The sequence below is a fragment of the Aspergillus ibericus genome, assembly GCF_003184845.1.
Source record: "Aspergillus ibericus CBS 121593 unplaced genomic scaffold BO80scaffold_12, whole genome shotgun sequence".
Classification (NCBI taxonomy): Eukaryota; Fungi; Ascomycota; class Eurotiomycetes; order Eurotiales; family Aspergillaceae; genus Aspergillus; species Aspergillus ibericus.
In genome coordinates this window covers 97,974-114,701 of record NW_020292110.1, presented here as the reverse complement: position 1 = coordinate 114,701, position 16,728 = coordinate 97,974, and the positions used below count along the sequence as shown (strand labels likewise).

Here is a 16,728-nt window from a genome sequence, read left to right as displayed (position 1 = left end):
CTGCTGCAGCCGCCTAGGCCTTCCCTAAGCAGCCTCGTACAACTTATATTAAAAGGTGCCATCCTAATGACACGTGGAATGTCTCAGTGCTCGGACAACAACTGTGATCTGCTCCAGGCTGCGGAGTCGTACCACCCAGCGGAATGCCTGTTTCCTCCACGAGCGTGCTTTAAAGCTTGCTTGATAGGTATCCAGTAGTGGCATGACGTGTCCTTGCTACTCACGCACAGATAAGTCAGTCCGGATGTTTATCAGCCTTGTCAGCCCTATAATAGTGCATTGAAATAAGTAGTACCTGTGGAACGGGCGCTTCGGCTTGTCTTTTGACTGACTACAAAATATATTCTCACCAAATGGTCAGTCACTCCACAACTGAAGCATATTGGTCGCTAGAGACTTCCTATAACAACTAATTGAGTGAAGTCATGTCACTTCAAACACCTGTAGTCAAAATAGTCCTGATTGTCATCATCGATCCTCGGTCCCTGTCTAAGCAGCATAAGGTACCAGAACCCCAGATCTTAACTCAGCCTTGTCCTCCTTGCAGAACACTCTCCTCAGTAATAGATGGAGTTGACAATCAAAGGCCAGTGGAAGCGCCAGTGGATCCTGCACGTGCATCCAGCAGCCCTACCTTCCAAGTCCATCAACTCTAACCGCCAAACCTTATAATTCCGAGGAGCGCTAGAAACCGGGCTCCGAGACTCTAAACCCTGTTTTCGGGCTCCTCAACCCCACGTCATCCGGGGCGTGATAATAACATCAATCTATATAGCTGCACTGCCCAGCATTTCGCGGTTCGAAGATTAGTGCTTAGTTGTCATATTTTGTACTATCACCCCACACAACCAAATAAGGGAATTTCACCATGTCCTACACCGGCCACTGCATATGGAAAGGCATCCAAGTCTCGCTGGATCAACAGCCTGCGGATTTTCTGCGATGTCATTGGTAAGAGATCCTAACCCGTCTTATCTATCTCGGATCTAATGTTTGGGGAATGTAGTCGCAATTGCGCCCGCTCGTGAGGTGGTATGTACCCCGCATGCCTTCTCTCTCTACATTGCTACTCGTATTGACCTACCGCAGGCCCCTCGATTAACTACGTCCTCGACGAGAGCAAAGTAACCTTCACTAATTCCAAATCCGTCCTAAAAACCTACAATGATACAGATACCCAGAGTGGGAATGTTGTCTTGGTATGCCCCTCTCCCTCCTCTCTCAGCTCCCTTCCCCGTACCAACCTCCTCATGATACAGCGCCAGTTTTGTAGCCAATGCGGAAGGTAACTCTCATCCCCTCTCATCTCAACTCACCTTTATAGTTTCTTGCTAGAGGAAAGATAAATAGTAGGTTTGCACTGAGGCTATTTTGGGTTAGTTAATCGTATTTTGGGCATCTCGTCTGAACCAACAGCATTACCACAGCAGAAAACCAACATGATCCCCCAAACAATGAAAGCCCTCCGTCTCGTGCAGGTAAACCCCTACCCCCTTGTCCTCAACCCTAACACCCAATTAACACAACCAGTACGACACCCCCCCTCAACCCCATAACCTCCACCGACGTCCTCATCAAAGTCGCCGCCGCCGGCTTCTGCCACACGGACTACCAAGTCTACGAAGGCGTCTATAATTCCCGGGAAATCCGACTGATAGTTCGAAACGGATCCGAGGGGTCGCCTGCTCTACCGATTTAGAGGGATAGGGCCTAGCTTAGATCCATGAATGGATCTATACCTTACTATCAGGTCATCTTGTCTGGTGGCAAGCAGCAGTTCAGACTCGGGGGAAGTGGCAGCGGAAGAGGGGGTGTTCGGGAGTGTCATTCCCTCGGGCCGATATTTACTCGTAATTCCGAGAGATGCTGCGATTCGTCAATCTTCCAAGAAGCAGCCTGCCGCCTCGAGGCCAGGCGAGAAGGAAACACACGAATTTCTATTAGTTAACTTTTCTTTTTCACATGAATCGGGCCCAAGGGTCCATTGAACTGTCGCTTACATTATGTGTATGAGCCTGTCCACGCCCTAAATACTAAGATGAGCGGATGCCTGTGCGACTTCATGGCTCCGAGACCGTAACTCTGTCTCGGACCTACGAGCCCTACGAGTTCCCTAACCACGGCAAAACGAAGCTATCAAACATATGTAGTGGTAGAAGCAGCAGCAGTAGTAGTAGTAGTAGAAGAAGAAGAAGAAGAAGAAGAAGATGCATTAAATGTTGGGTAGAGACGCTGTGATCTACATGAACTCGGGTGACTTGCTAAGCGGTTTAGAATGTTCTAGGACGGAGAATATATAAAAAGAGATGACGAAAATAATCTGAACTACATTACATTAAAAACGCATCTTGCCAGTCTGTAAGCTTCTGAAGAGAGAAAGGGCATAAGGAAGTGGAAAACATATCACAAATAGCCATTGTCGGACGTGAGCGACCGGTTCCACGCTCCTGCACTAGCAAAAGTTCTCATTACTTTGTTGTGTTTGCCTGCAAAAAATTGCCCGAGAGTGAAAGAGAAGACATGGAAAAACAAAAAATGGAGCTGCGGGGAATCGAACCCCGGACCTCTCCCATGCTAAGGGAATATTATACCACTAAACCACAGCCCCATTTGATGAAATAATCGCGTAGTCTTTTGCGTCACAAACTTGCAATTAAGGGACTGGCTGCGGCTGCTGGAGTGTTGAATACAATCAGCCAATGAACTCTGGTCGGAATGGATCGAAAATTGAGATCGCCAGGGGTGACCCACTTATCCATGCAGAACCCTACACAATACTGTACGAGTCCAGTGTCTTCGTATCACACAAGCCAACGGTAATCGATCTTATGTTGTGTATGCCCGATGGTGACGGATGTCATATGTGTAGTATTAACTAAATCATGCTTTCCACCAACCCTAACCTAGCTTAGAGGCACGAAGCACCCTGCAGTTGTCCCATTCACGACCTGGTGGAGCGCCGAACTCTATTTGGCCACTATCGCCTATGCACCAAGCTTTGTCCCGTTCCCTATCTTGAAAGATCCACTCTCGGGAACAAAGACAGAAAGATCAAAGATATAAGATGAGATCCATGACCCGTCTGCCATTCTTGCGATCGCCTTGGCCTAGCCCTCCGCCTCACAATGCGTCTCGCCGCTCTCCTGGCCACCGCGTCCCTGGCTCTCTCTACATCCACCCTAACCCGGGACGTAGTCATCCTCGGCGGCGGCTCAACAGGAACCTACGCCGCCGTCCAACTCCGCTCGCAAGACAAAACCGTCGCGCTCGTCGAAAAGAAAGACAAGCTCGGTGGCCATGCGGAAACCATCTACCTCCCCGACGACCAATACGTCAACTACGGCATAGAAGGCTTTTTCAACAACGACCTCACCAAAACCTATTTCTCCCAACTAGACGTCGACTACGAAGCCCTCCTCCCGGGCTCCCTCCTCACCAACTACGTCGACTTCCGCACCGGCAAGCCCGCCCTCCCCGGCGACGGCATCCTCGACACCATCACCGGCCTCCTCCTCTACCGCGCCGCCATCGCCCAATTCGACTCCCTCTCCACAGGCGCCTACTATCTCCCCGACCCCATCCCCGAAGTCCTCCTCCGGCCCTTCCATGAATTCGTCTCCGCTCACGCCCTCCAAGGCGCCCTCACCCTCATCTTCGAATTCGCCGAAAACGTCGGCGACCTCCTCAACACCCCGCTCCTCTACGTGATCCAAAACTTCGGCATCCCGCAAATCGACGCCCTCCTCAACGGCGGATACATCCGTCCCAAAAACGGCACCGACACCCTCTTCAACAAAGCTGCCACTTACATCGGCCCGGAAAACATCTTCTCCTCGACCACAGCCATCTCTACCTCACGCAACGAAACCGGCGTGGAGGTCCTCGTCCAGAATACCAACGGCACCCAGACCCTCATCCGCGCGAATTCCCTCCTCATCACCTTCCCCCCAACCCTCTCCAACCTCGCATTCCTCGACTTATCGTCAACCGAACAATCCCTCTTCTCCAAATGGACCCACATGCAATACTACGCCGCGACCATCACCAACACCGGTCTCCCAGATGGGATCAATATCGCGAACGTAAACCCCGATAACCAACCGGGGAGTCTTCCCCTCCCCCCCTTTCAGTGGGAACTAGAGTATTCTGGTGTGCCGGGGTACTTTATGACGAAGATCGTCGCGCCGGCAAACTTTACCGCCGAGGATGCGAAACAGCTCATTGTGGACAATTTGAGGAGTATGCGTGATGCAGGGACGTATGATACCACTCAGGATCCAGAGATTGCGGCGTTTGCGTCGCATTCGCCCGAGACACTGATGGTGGGGGTTGAGGAGATCAGGGAGGGGTTTTATGATAAGCTGCATGGGTTGCAGGGGAAGAGGAGTACGTATTATACGGGGTATACGTGGTGTACGGATTATTCGACCCCGTTGTGGAATTTTACGGATGCGGTGGTGGGGATGATGCATTTGTAGGTTCAGCTGCCTGACGGTTGTTGCTCTTTGCAGTGACGGGGATGTGATGTACATAGTTGTTTGAGGTGGGTAATGTACATGGACTGGAAGAATCTATTATCTTATAAAAGATATTTAGGATCTCACTGCCTTGTACTTCCATGAGAAGGGTATCTATCCCATTGGGCTACGTGAACTAGTACGCGCTGATGACTTGATAGCCCGGCTTCCGGTTGTGTGAGTACCTTTTCATGGGCACGTCTGAATAAGATGAGATATTCTGTCCGTTTATTGACGCGAGCATCCAGAGAACCTATACATCTGTAGACCATCGGAAACTCACCTGCTCAGCCTGCCCAACCCACCCCTTGCTGCCTGCGTGCATTAGGGCTACGATATTATAGGGCTGAAAAGCGCACTGGCATGACTTGTTGTGAAAGGAAATCATTATAGAGAGCTATTGTGCGGTAGATAAAGTTACCAGTTATTCCTTCTTTCATTGTGCAAGGGACATTTGTAACTGCGCTGGTGTGCTTTTTATGGATTGCGTCAACTAGGATAGCGCCTGACTACTTTCCCACGGGCTATGGTCTGATCCTTGAGGTCATAGATGCCGCTGTGTGACAGAAACTCTTGTTCAAGGATAAGCAAGGACAGTGTGATGTCACACGAAAGAGCCTGGCATTGATTGTCACCTGTCCCTTGCTTACCACCCGCTGGAGGTATGACATCCAAGCACCCATCCCAAACACGTGCTGCATAATCTAGTGGTCGGATTAATGATGGCACTACTACCGGTTCTCTGCATACTCTTGCGCTATCCCTGAATTCCGGTTACACAATCTGGTCATACCCTGTTCTTTGAAAATGATCATCTTTCCAATCTCCTTTCATCATGTAACTGGATATGTTTGCTTCCAGTTCAGGTAGGTCCATCAATTACACACATACTGATGGCTGTACCGACAGTGGTCGACAACCGGTCTGCTGAGATATCGACTTTTAGCTATCCTGATGATGATGACATTGCTTTTAGACGGCCTCCTGACTGTTCCATATGAAGGATAGATTTCCGAAAACGTTGACCTGCACGTCTCATCCAATTCCCTCGGCCTGTGAGTGTAGTGAGCAGCCCCCAAATGCCAGAAAGGCCATGCTATTCGTCCCAAAACGGAGTAACGATCGTTGGAACACCAAATACTACCACATTCTCTCGTCGCGATATTCAAACCCTCTCGCCACGAGGAAGTCTCCTCAAGGGTATTCATCTCCGCCGTCCCAGCCATTTGCACATTCTTTAACCATATGAATGACCTTCTCTCTTGTCCGAAAGAGATCCTGGCAGGCGAGACGTGAAACTTTCTCTCTATGAAGACTAGGACCACTCGACAGGCGGGGAGGACCTCGCGGTTTGGGTCCGGGTTGTGGACGTTTCGGGATACGTTTTATGAAACGGTGGAGGAGGTGCGACGGACGACGCTGGCGTTGGATCGCGTTTTTGTGCAGTGCGCTGATGTGCACAGTTCTGGGGAGGTCGGTGGGGAGGTCCGGTTAGCGGCGAGGCTTTGGACTGCGTACAAGCATGGGTTTGTGGATTGGCATATGAATTGTGAGCGGTATGGGTGGGGGGATGTTGGTTTCGAGGAGTAGAGTTTACTTAGTAGGGAGGTTTGTGTTGGTAGGTGTTTTGCTGCTTGTTGGGGATTGCGGGCAGGGTGCGTGGTGCGTGGTGCGTGTTGTGTGTTTACTTAGAGCTGGTAGTAACGTGTTCAGATGTATGGATTTGATGTTTTTTTTTTCGATGAGAATCTCACCACGGACTTAATAGTACATCTACTCTCTTGAATCTAGAAATACCAAGTGTATGCTCGCACAGGGCAGCTCGCGCACATCTCTTCACATGTCCTCAAATTAGCCCGATTCGTCGAGGTCGTGAAAGTGTAGCGTTTGAAAGAGTTGCAGAACCGAGGCTGATATATGGCTTACTAGTTGGAAAGATTCTGTATCTCTGTGTCGAGCTGGACAGGACTTTTTTTGCCATGAAAACGTCCAGTGCTGAGTCTGACGCCCCTCATCCTTTTAGATATGTATCATTCACAGGGTGAGTTTAGACCAGACCATCGGAAAGAATTGTGCAGGGAATTAACAAAAGACTTAGACTATCTGTATTTATTAAAGGAAAGAAACAGAGCCAGGTATTTTACCAAACAAGAATGAAAGTAAGCACCGCACTCAAGACGGGAAGAACTCCCCAGATATATCTCTTAGACGCAGCACCTGTGAATTGGGCCGAATCGGCTATAAATATACTGAATGCTTGTCCGGAAAGAGTCCCACTGCCTTCAATAAATCCAGGGGTAGGGTGGCTGTAAACGAGACTGGAAGAGGGCGCCAGCGAAGCGGAATGAGACTGATTGGACCAGGGGTGAATGCCGAAGCTATGGTTCCCTTTCATTCCGGAGCCAGCGGGAGAGGAGCCGTGTGGGGATTGGCCCTGTGGTATAGGAGCACCAGGTCTGCCGGGGTGGCTGTCACTGTTTCCAGAGGGGTGAGTAGATGTTCCCTTCCCGGGTTGGCTTTGGGAATCGGCGCTGACGCCGGTGTCCGGTGCAGGGAAGTCAGTTGGATGGCTGTAGGGTCCGGTTGAGATTGGATATGCTGTCTCGGTGGGCATAGACTCCGTGACTGTCCGAGTGATGTATAGTGTTGTAGTCATGGGGAAGGCGGCCGTGGTGAGATGCGTTGCTTGTCCTTTGGTGATTGTGTAGACCTCGGTTGTGTAGTAGACTGTCGTGATTGCGGATACCGTTGTGCTTTCAGCAGAAGGAGCGGGTTGAAGAACTGGGACAGTAGCAGCATTTGAAACCCCGGTCGCTTCCACGGTGATGGTCAAAACAGTGACTGATTCCACTACGGTTTCGGTGGTGAAATGGGTAGTCTTTTGGGAGTCAGCGCAGTGCGCGACTGACGAAGGACAGGCAGTAACGGGGTGCACTTTGGTGGTATAGACTATAGACGTCGTGAGGTGTTCACTCGGGTGTTCCCCGGACTGTTCGCTTATTGTTGTTGCAACAGGAACAGCTGTCTCCGTGGCTGTTACCGGGCAAATGGTGGTGTATGCGACAACGGTTTCAGTTGTGAGGTAGGTCGTCTTTTCGGAGGCGACACAATGTGGGTTCCATTGGGGGCAAGCGCTCATAGTATGCACCTGGGTGGTATATACAGTGGATGTGGTGAGGCTTTCGTGAGGTTGGACAGCAGTGCCTGTCGGCTCAACAGTGCTTGTGCTGGTGGCGCCTGCACTATTCTCAGAGGCAACTGGACAGATGGTAGTGTAGAGGGGCACGATCTCTGTCGTGTACTGGGTGGTTTTTGCCGAGGCGGGACAATCCGGGACCCAGGATGGGCAGGCTGTAACTGTTTGCACTTGAGTGGTGAATACAGTGGACGTTGTCATTTGTTGTTCAGCAGACGAGATGGTGTCCACAGTACTTTGCGCAGCAATTGTTCCAGTAGCTCTTGTAGGGCAAATTGTAGTCTCAATGGCAACTGTCTCCGTAGTGAAAATAGTTGACGTTTTGGTTGAGCGGAATATCGAAGGTGATGCACTGGCTGTTCTTATATTGCGCCCACGAGTAGGGCTCATGGTCGGTATAGAAAGCGGACTCGATGCTCCCGCGGCTGAAGGAGATGGACTGCTTTGAACAACATTTATGGATGACGTTTGGCTGGATCCTGCCTGTGAGGCAATAATAGAGCTTGAGAGGGACGGCGAAGGGCGCGACGAAAGAATGACTGCAGCAGAAGATGGTTTGGCAGATTCGGACGGCAACGTGGAGCTTCGAATAACAGGGACTGATGAAGATACCGAACCCTGGGACGCGATTGGGGAGACAGTTGACACGGCCAAAGACAAAGGAGCTGAAGATGGAATAACGATAGCTGACGTTGACGCAGACAAAGGAACGACTGTGGAAGAGCTTTCAACAGAGGTAGACGTCGCACAAGGGTTGGAATCCAATCGTAAAGCAATGTAGTTCACGACATTGTTATCAGGGTCACTGTAATCATAGGGCACGTAGTCGTAATCGATCCTTCCACTTTCCGAGTAACAAATGTTGAGGAACCAGTACGTTCCAATGCAGTTGGAATAGGTCGAGCAAACCTCTATGCAACCCCAGATGTCGTCTTGCCGCGAATTGGGGAGAAATCCTGAGTAACCCTGTACGGTATCACTGCACAGCACCTGGTAGTAATCGCCATTGTATTCATAATATCCATCAACGCATTCCGTGGTAGTGGGCAGGGCCGAAATTGTGCATGCCGAAGCTGAAGTCACAGTGGAAGTGACTGAGGTGGGAGTCACTGTGACTGCGGGAATGGTTGCTGCCGACACTCGCTGCGATAGAGCAACGAGGATGGGCAGCCAGGACTGGGTCCAGGTTCGGCCCATGGTGCAGTCATGAATGGATATTATATTATAAAAGAATGAATGGTGCGTAAAGATCGACGAGGTGTTAATCCGTATTCATTTGAGCAGCGATCAAAGCTTCCAGCTGGCGGTCTTCATTGAATGGGAACAGCAAGGGTTTAAATTTAAAAAGGGGACAGCATCAGGTACCTGACGCACCGGATTCCTGCGGCTGAACACCGGTTCCGATTGATTGGTAGGCTTTTCCTGTCTGCTACCTGGGACTTTTTCACCAGGGAATATTAAGCGATAATGCGCCATGACTCCACCGGGCTCGGCGGAATCGATTCCCTGAACGGAGGTCCGATTGATATCGGGGTCAAAAGAGCCGATCATTTCGCCCATCCTGATTGGATGAAGCAAGACCGAGGTCATGGGTTCCTACTGAGCCCTCCGGATATGGAAGTATTATTTCAGCTATTCCATTTATTTTTGCATCCTCGTTCCTGCCATAGGAAAATATGCCGAGTCTGTGCCGTCACATGCATAACCTTTTGAGAGCTCCTATCTAGTCTACTCTTGTCCCGGAGCGTCTCCTATAACCTTTTCAGGTCTTTCTGTCCTTCTGGAATAACCCAAGGTCATCTTGTTCTTGGAATCTGTCTCTGTTTTCAAGGAGTAGCCGTTTTTTTTGGTGGGGGGGGGGTTGCTTTTCGCGGTCATGTGACTGGAACACAGATGCCTATGAGAACGTATTCATGATGATACTACTAGTAACATTGGTATATGTTACTTCTCTGGTTGCTCTCTGGGCGAACGTGACCGAATGCCGTGCCACGCATGATTGATATCCAATACGCTAAAGTATGTAACCAAATCGTTTCATGAAGCCGGACAGCGAAATAGAGGAGACAGCTAAGTATCTTATTTTCTCTTCCGCCTATTACGTGAGCTTTAGAAGGACGACCTTCTCTACTACGCATGGCTTATGTGACAGCAATATTGATGATATTAAGTGTGTGTTGCCTAGCTAACTACGCGAGGAGGAGATGACTAAGTGGCTAAGTCTAAGATCACGTGATCTCTTTTCATACTTCCTATGAGCGAGGATGTAGTCAGTAACATTACATATAAAAAAAAGAAGATATAAGATTATTTATATTTTTTAAATAAGAAGTAAAAGATATATAAATACAGAAATATTAGATATAATTTTAGATATAATTTACTATACCGAGTTACTTAATAAAATAGGAGTAGATGAGATATTTAAGTAACTTAATAAAACTATTAGCTACTTATTTAATTATATTAATATAAATAAATTTAATATTTATTACACGTACTTCACGATGTATAAAATACTATTTAATAGAGATATACTTTATATAGATATAGAACTCAGGATTCTTAATTAGAGTAATAATAGATTAGTTATTTATATAAATAACTATAAGATAAGTTATTAAAACAAATATAATTTTAAAACACTAAATATCTAGTTTAATAAATAATAATTAGAATTAAATTAACTCCTGTATTATTATTACTTGCGTAATATATTTATTTTTAATTAAAAATAATATAATAATAATTTATTTTTTTAAATTCTATGAAATAAGCCTCCCAGTAAGTTAAAATATATAACTAGAGATTAATATTATATTAAAAAAATAAAAACTAGTCTAATTAGTATTATAAAAACTAATAAATCTAAATCCACTATAATAGTAAAAAGAATAATAGTTAAGAAAACTAATAAGATAGTACTAAATAAGATTCATTACTTAAAAATATAGATTAGTAGAATTATTTATAAAAAATAATAGCTTACTTATTATATACATAATATTAAAATATATATTAATTATAATTTAAATAAATACACCATTACATTTCTAATATATTTTAATATTATTAAAATCTATTATTCCATTATACTTTAATAAAGAATTTTTAAAATTATATAATATAAGAGAAGTCTTACAAGTAAAAAGACTAAAATATTTTAAATAATTTTATATATATAATTTCTACAAGAAATAAATACTTTTATTTACTTATATAATATTAATACCTAGAAAATGGATACAGGAACTATTATTAGTAAATTTAATAAATTTAATAAATAATATTTTAAAAATATTAACTACAGTACCATCCAGTATAAATAGAAAAATATTATTAATATAAATAAATATAAAAAAATTTTTTCCTACAAACATGGAATAATCTATATATAAATATTTAAAATTATTAGCTATTAAAAAATTATAAAATATATTATACTACTCGCGTAGCGCTTATTTTAAGTTATATAATAATTTAAAAAGTTTACTGTATATATTATTTTTCTAAAAGCTATTTAATAACTTAATATATATTAATTTATATAATTTAATATTAAGAAATACTATAATAATATTAAAATAATATAAAATCTAATAAAACTTAGTAACTAGAGTAATAAAAATTTTAAAACTAATATTTTTAGTAATAACTATATATATTTTTTTAATCTAATAATCTTTACTAGTATACTGTTAGAAGCTTTTAATAATAAAATAAATCTTATAGATATTATTATACTTAATTTTAAATATTTATTTAAGTAGAAGAAAACGTGTATTATAGAAATATAGAATTATATAAAAAATATCTTATTTAATTTATTCCTATATTTTATAATATACTATTTCATACTATTTAAATATTTTAATATAGACTATAATATTAGTATATAAAATAAAAGTATAACTAGTATTTTAAAATATTAATTTTTTAATAAAGATAATCCCCCTAGCCTATAAATTAATAAAATATTATATAACTATAATTTCCAGGAATAAGACACTAGTAAGATAATTATTAATAAATAATTTATAAAAAATATTAATATTTATATTTAAATTATTATTTATATTAATAATATAAATCTTTAAAAATTTGAGGAATACGCGTAAAAGTTTACAAGTATATATAAAATAATATAATAATTATTTAACTATTAATAATAATTTTATATTAAAAATAATAAATTTTATATAGAAAATATTAATAGTTAGAAAATCTACAAGAACTAGCTAGTCTTTAGATTTATTATCTTTAATAATAACTACTAGTTCAGGTGTAGTATTATAAATAATATTATTAATTATAAATAAAAATAAGAATATACTAATTTATTTATATTTTAATAATTAGTCTAATTTTTTATTATTATTTTACTTATCTACAGTAGAATAGCTAGAAAAAATAATAAAAATAAGTTATTAATATTAAGAAGATATATTAAATAATAACTAGTAATAAGAATCTTTTTAAACTAAAATTTTTATATTAGCTTCACTATAGTATATAGAATTAAGATTATATATAAATATTATTAATAATAATTATAAAATAAATTTTTTATTAAAGATAATATCACAAGTATACATAATCTAATAAATTCAAATATTATAGATCTTATAGACTAACTTAGAATATCTAATAAAATAGTTTTTCTATATATAATTCTTAAGTTTATCGCGAGTCTTTTTAAAAGTAAGATACTAGTAGTAATAGCTAAGGGCTTTTTATTATAAGATATTTAGTTATATATTATATAAAGCTTTATAGAGAGTTTTCCCAATAATACTATATATGAGTCTGTTCTATATGTAGTTAATTATAAAAATAATATAATTTTATAAAAAATAAAATAACTAGTTATCCACTATAACTAATATATAAGATTTAACTAAATAATAGTTTTTAATTTTAATAATAGGATTAAGATTCAAGTAGTAATATAGAGCAGAATTCTAGATAATATTTTATTTTTAATAATAAATTATAAATAATTAATATTCAGGCGCATTATTACTATAAATATATTTAATATTAATATTTAGCTAGTATTTAAGATAGTTTTATAAAGTAATAAATTTATTATATATTTTACTATGTTCTTTAAGCAGGAACATCCAGTAGTATTAAAAAATATAATTAATAAAAATAATAAAATAATATATATTAATTTAGCTGTATATAAATAGCAGTCTATAAATATCTATATAAATAAAATCTCTAATATATAGACTAAGATTATAAAATTTAATATAAAAGATAAATAATATTTAATTCTTTCTATGGAGGTAGGATTTGTAAAATACTAATAAAATATTTTTTTTAATATTAAAACTAATAATATGAGACGGCCGTTCAACACAGTAAAATGAGGTCGTATTGGTGCTAACTACTCTAGAACTTTAAGCGTAAGGAGGAAAAAAGGAAAACAAGAAGTGTTGTGGGCGCTCGCTTGAAGAAAACGACAGTAAAGCAAACGAAACAAACGTGGTCACATGATCCTGAACGAGGCCCTGAACGAGGCTGCCGTCACATAATATACTTAATAAAATTATAAATTTTTTATTTAAAAATATAAGCCGTACAGCAGTACATAAGATAAATTAAAATTAATAAAGAAACTATTTTTTTAATAGTATTAATAATAAAATTAAAAAATAATAAATATATTAAAATATTATAAAAATATAGATCCTGAATTATCTTACAACTTATAATACTAGTTATATATAAAAAATATTAAATATCTTTAATAATAACAAAATTAATCTAGTTACTATATTAAATAAGAATAGTAGTCTCTTTAATTTTAATATATATATAAATACCCTAGCGCGCTAACTACTTATATAAAATAAGATTATATAAGAATATTAATATATATTAAACGTAGTTAATCTCTAAAAATTTATAAGATTTATTTTATTTATTTACTAATTTAATTAAAACAATACCATAGTTAATAGTCTAGAAAATTTTATTAATAGTAATTTTAACCATGCATATATAAGAAGTAAAGAATATAAAATAATATTTTAAATAAATTATTATTTTAATAATTTTAAAATTGAGCATCCAATCATACAAGTAATTTAAATATTAATTTTTTTAAATTATAGTAGTAATATTAAAGTAAACTAATATAATATAAGTATTAAGAAAGTTAAAATTAATATTAATTATATTAATTAATAGTATTCTTAACAGTAGTATAAATAGAATAAATATAATAATTATATTTATCTAAGTATTTATAATTATTTTTTTATTCAGGTTTAATAAATATTTACTTAGAAAGTAATTTCTATAGTATTTATAAAAGATATATTATATAATATTTTTATTAACAGTATTAAGTTACTTTCTTTTATATTATATAAAAATATTTATTTAATCTCTATCACGACTATAGATATTATTATATCTATAATTATATTTATATCTATAGTTATAACCACCGCGATCACTACTTTAGATATTATTATTAGTATTTTTAATATTATTTTAAAACTTATTATTAACCACGTGTATAGTCAGCTAGGAGAACTAATTCTTATATATATATTTAAACTATATAAATTAAATATATATAAATAATAAAATTACATTTTTTATCAGTATTATATACTAATTTATAATAAATAATTATAAAATAGATATATTTTAAATAACTATAAAAAACTACAGAAATTTAATATAATTATTAATAATTTTAATATTATAAAACTTATTAAAAGTATCCACGTAGTGTATAAGAAAGGTCTTTTAATTACTTGTATTATTATAGTAAATAAATATTTATTTATTATATAAATAAATAATTATAATAAAATTAAAAATTTTATATATTTTTTAGAGAAAAACATATATTTCTAGTATAGAGTTATAGTTCTAGAAATACGCTGCGGGACCAGCTTCACATATAATATTAAAAATTATAAATATAAAGTAATTTAATTATTTCTATTTCTTATAATTAAAGTTATATATAGTAAGTAAAATATAATTATATTATTTAGTCTATTTAATATTATTTTATAAATCTATTTTAATAGATAAAGTGCTACTATTACTAATATAAATAACTAGTATATATATATTTTCATTTTTATCTTTAGAATAAAGAACTAGTTTTTTTAGAAAAATATATTTACCCTAGAACAGCTCCTATGTATCTAGATTATACGAGTATAAATAGTTTCATAGGTTTCTTTACTATAATAACTAATTAGTCTGGTCTTTAAGCTTAGAAATAGTTTTAGAAATATTAATATTAAATAAGTCTTTAGATAGTATTATTATAAGTATTCAACTATACCGCTTATGTGGTGGGAGATCTAGTTAATTAATAAGTATTAAATCTAGATATTAAGCTGATTAGATTACTATAAAGACTTTCTTACCCGCGAAACTACGTATAATAGCGATTTAAGGCATAAAAAACTTTGAAGAGAACGCTATTTAATAAATAATATATAAAAATAATAAAAAAAAAATAGAAAAAATAAATATTTAATAATTCATTGCTATAAGGGCTCATAACTTGTGACAGTAATATTAATAATATTAAGTATATGTTGCCTAGCTAACTACGCGAGAAGGAGATGACTAGGTGGCTAGGTCCGAGATCACGTGATCTCCTTTCACAGCTTACAGTGGTCTAACAGAACTAAGGTGGCATACGTGATGCTCACAATATCATAGAATACAGCGCTTATACCCTAGTCCGGTACACTTGCTCCCGAACACCCCGGACAGCGAACCGTTCAATAGTATCTGCAATGTCATTTTGAAAACACTACCATCACGACTTATATCTGTGCCATGCTATTGCTTTACTCGTAAGAATCAGATTCTCTGTTCCAGACGCAATCTCAACACCCGTATTTCAATGAAACAGCAATGTTTGGGAGTAAGAATCAATCATGCACGTAAGTATCACTGGTTTCTTCGCCAAACTACACACAACTGGGTTTGGCGTAGAGTAGGCAATATAGGAGCCTCGGTAATTCGGAAGCGCAGGTATCATACATTTCTTCATCATCATGAAAATAATTCGGGCCGAAAAAAATAAAATAAAAAGAACCAAGAAAAAGTAGACGAGGAAATAAGTGTGGATATATAAGTAGCAAAAAGGGAGGCCATCACCCCAATTTCCTTTCCATCTGTCGACTCCACAGTTTGCGGTCAAATCGTTGCTCCAATAGCGCTTGAGCATCGCCCGCATACATGAAGACTTTCCCACCGGTCTCCTTGGGCTCCTTCTCGTCTTTGAAGTAGATCCAGCAGTCTGCAACTTCATACGCATTTGTTTCATAATACGACAGCTTTTGGGCCTCTTCTTCCGACTTTACGAGATACGCAGCTCCCATCACCGTCTGACCTTGCTTCCCATTGATCAGTGCGGGATAGTCACCCCATTTCGCAATGGCGTAACCGAATACCTCCGCCTGGCGAAGTTGCGGCTCCTCCGGCAGGTCGAGAATCCTTTGCACCTGAGCTGGGGCGGTTAGGGTTCCGTAGAAGAAGTGATACACGGGAAAGGCAGGCGGGAAGTCGACTGGCTCGTCGCGCTGCACAAGGTAGTCTGGCGTTGCTGACTGGAGCATCGTATAGAAAGGTGATGGCGGCTCCTCTTTGGCCGGAAAAAGGCCCGGAAACCGTGATAATACTCCGGAGTCCTCTGACTCCTGGGGTATTTGGCTGGGCATGAAGACCGTACGTTGTGGGAGTTTGACAAGATGTTGATGGCAGAACGCTGGAGGAGTGGGTGATGAGGTTTGGGAGAGAAACCGGGCAGAGGCAACAATGATAGTGACCAAGGCGGTGAAGGGGTCATTCGGTGGCCAATACGCGGTACACCGCAGAACCGACATCCAGCCTCACGTGTAGGCATGTGTATGGGTAAGAACATCTTGTTACATTGGCGCGTGCGAACCTCGAACACAAGGACAGAGCAATACATCCGGGTAGAGTCTATTACTTGTCGGGTCAGCCTGGAGTTACGGC

General features: G+C 39.1%; 3 protein-coding genes and 1 non-coding gene across 4 annotated transcripts; 2 read left to right on the top strand and 2 right to left on the bottom strand.

Annotated features, from left to right (window-relative positions):
• The first annotated feature begins 838 nt into the window (after positions 1-838).
• On the top strand, positions 839-1,811 carry BO80DRAFT_463333 (uncharacterized protein). The gene is made up of 2 exons (XM_025722585.1): positions 839-951; positions 1,531-1,811. Exons 1-2 carry the CDS (start codon positions 869-871, stop codon positions 1,697-1,699), a joined length of 252 nt encoding a protein of 83 aa, XP_025576900.1. The 5' UTR covers positions 839-868; the 3' UTR covers positions 1,700-1,811.
• Positions 1,812-2,536: 725 nt separating this feature from the next.
• Positions 2,537-2,608, bottom strand: BO80DRAFT_t118. The gene has a single exon. It is a non-coding gene; the product is annotated as a tRNA-Ala (tRNA).
• Positions 2,609-3,125: 517 nt separating this feature from the next.
• On the top strand, positions 3,126-4,478 carry BO80DRAFT_351871 (FAD/NAD(P)-binding domain-containing protein; the record flags this gene model as incomplete). Its single annotated transcript, XM_025715603.1, has 1 exon — positions 3,126-4,478. The coding sequence occupies one exon, from the start codon at positions 3,126-3,128 to the stop codon at positions 4,476-4,478; it is 1,353 nt and encodes a 450-aa protein (XP_025576899.1).
• An 11,110-nt stretch (positions 4,479-15,588) lies between these two features.
• Positions 15,589-16,638, bottom strand: BO80DRAFT_423547 (gamma-glutamylcyclotransferase family protein). The gene has a single exon (XM_025719075.1). It carries the CDS (start codon positions 16,326-16,328, stop codon positions 15,864-15,866), a length of 465 nt encoding a protein of 154 aa, XP_025576898.1. The 5' UTR covers positions 16,329-16,638; the 3' UTR covers positions 15,589-15,863.
• Positions 16,639-16,728: the final 90 nt, after the last annotated feature.

Coding starts and splice junctions, on each gene's coding strand:
- BO80DRAFT_463333 (XM_025722585.1), top strand. CDS start 869: ATGTCCTACACCGGCCACTGCATATGGAAAGGCATCCAAGTCTCGCTG. Junction 952..1,530: donor GATTTTCTGCGATGTCATTG/GTAAGAGATCCT, acceptor TAACACAACCAG/TACGACACCCCCCCTCAACC.
- BO80DRAFT_423547 (XM_025719075.1), bottom strand. CDS start 16,328: ATGCTCCAGTCAGCAACGCCAGACTACCTTGTGCAGCGCGACGAGCCA.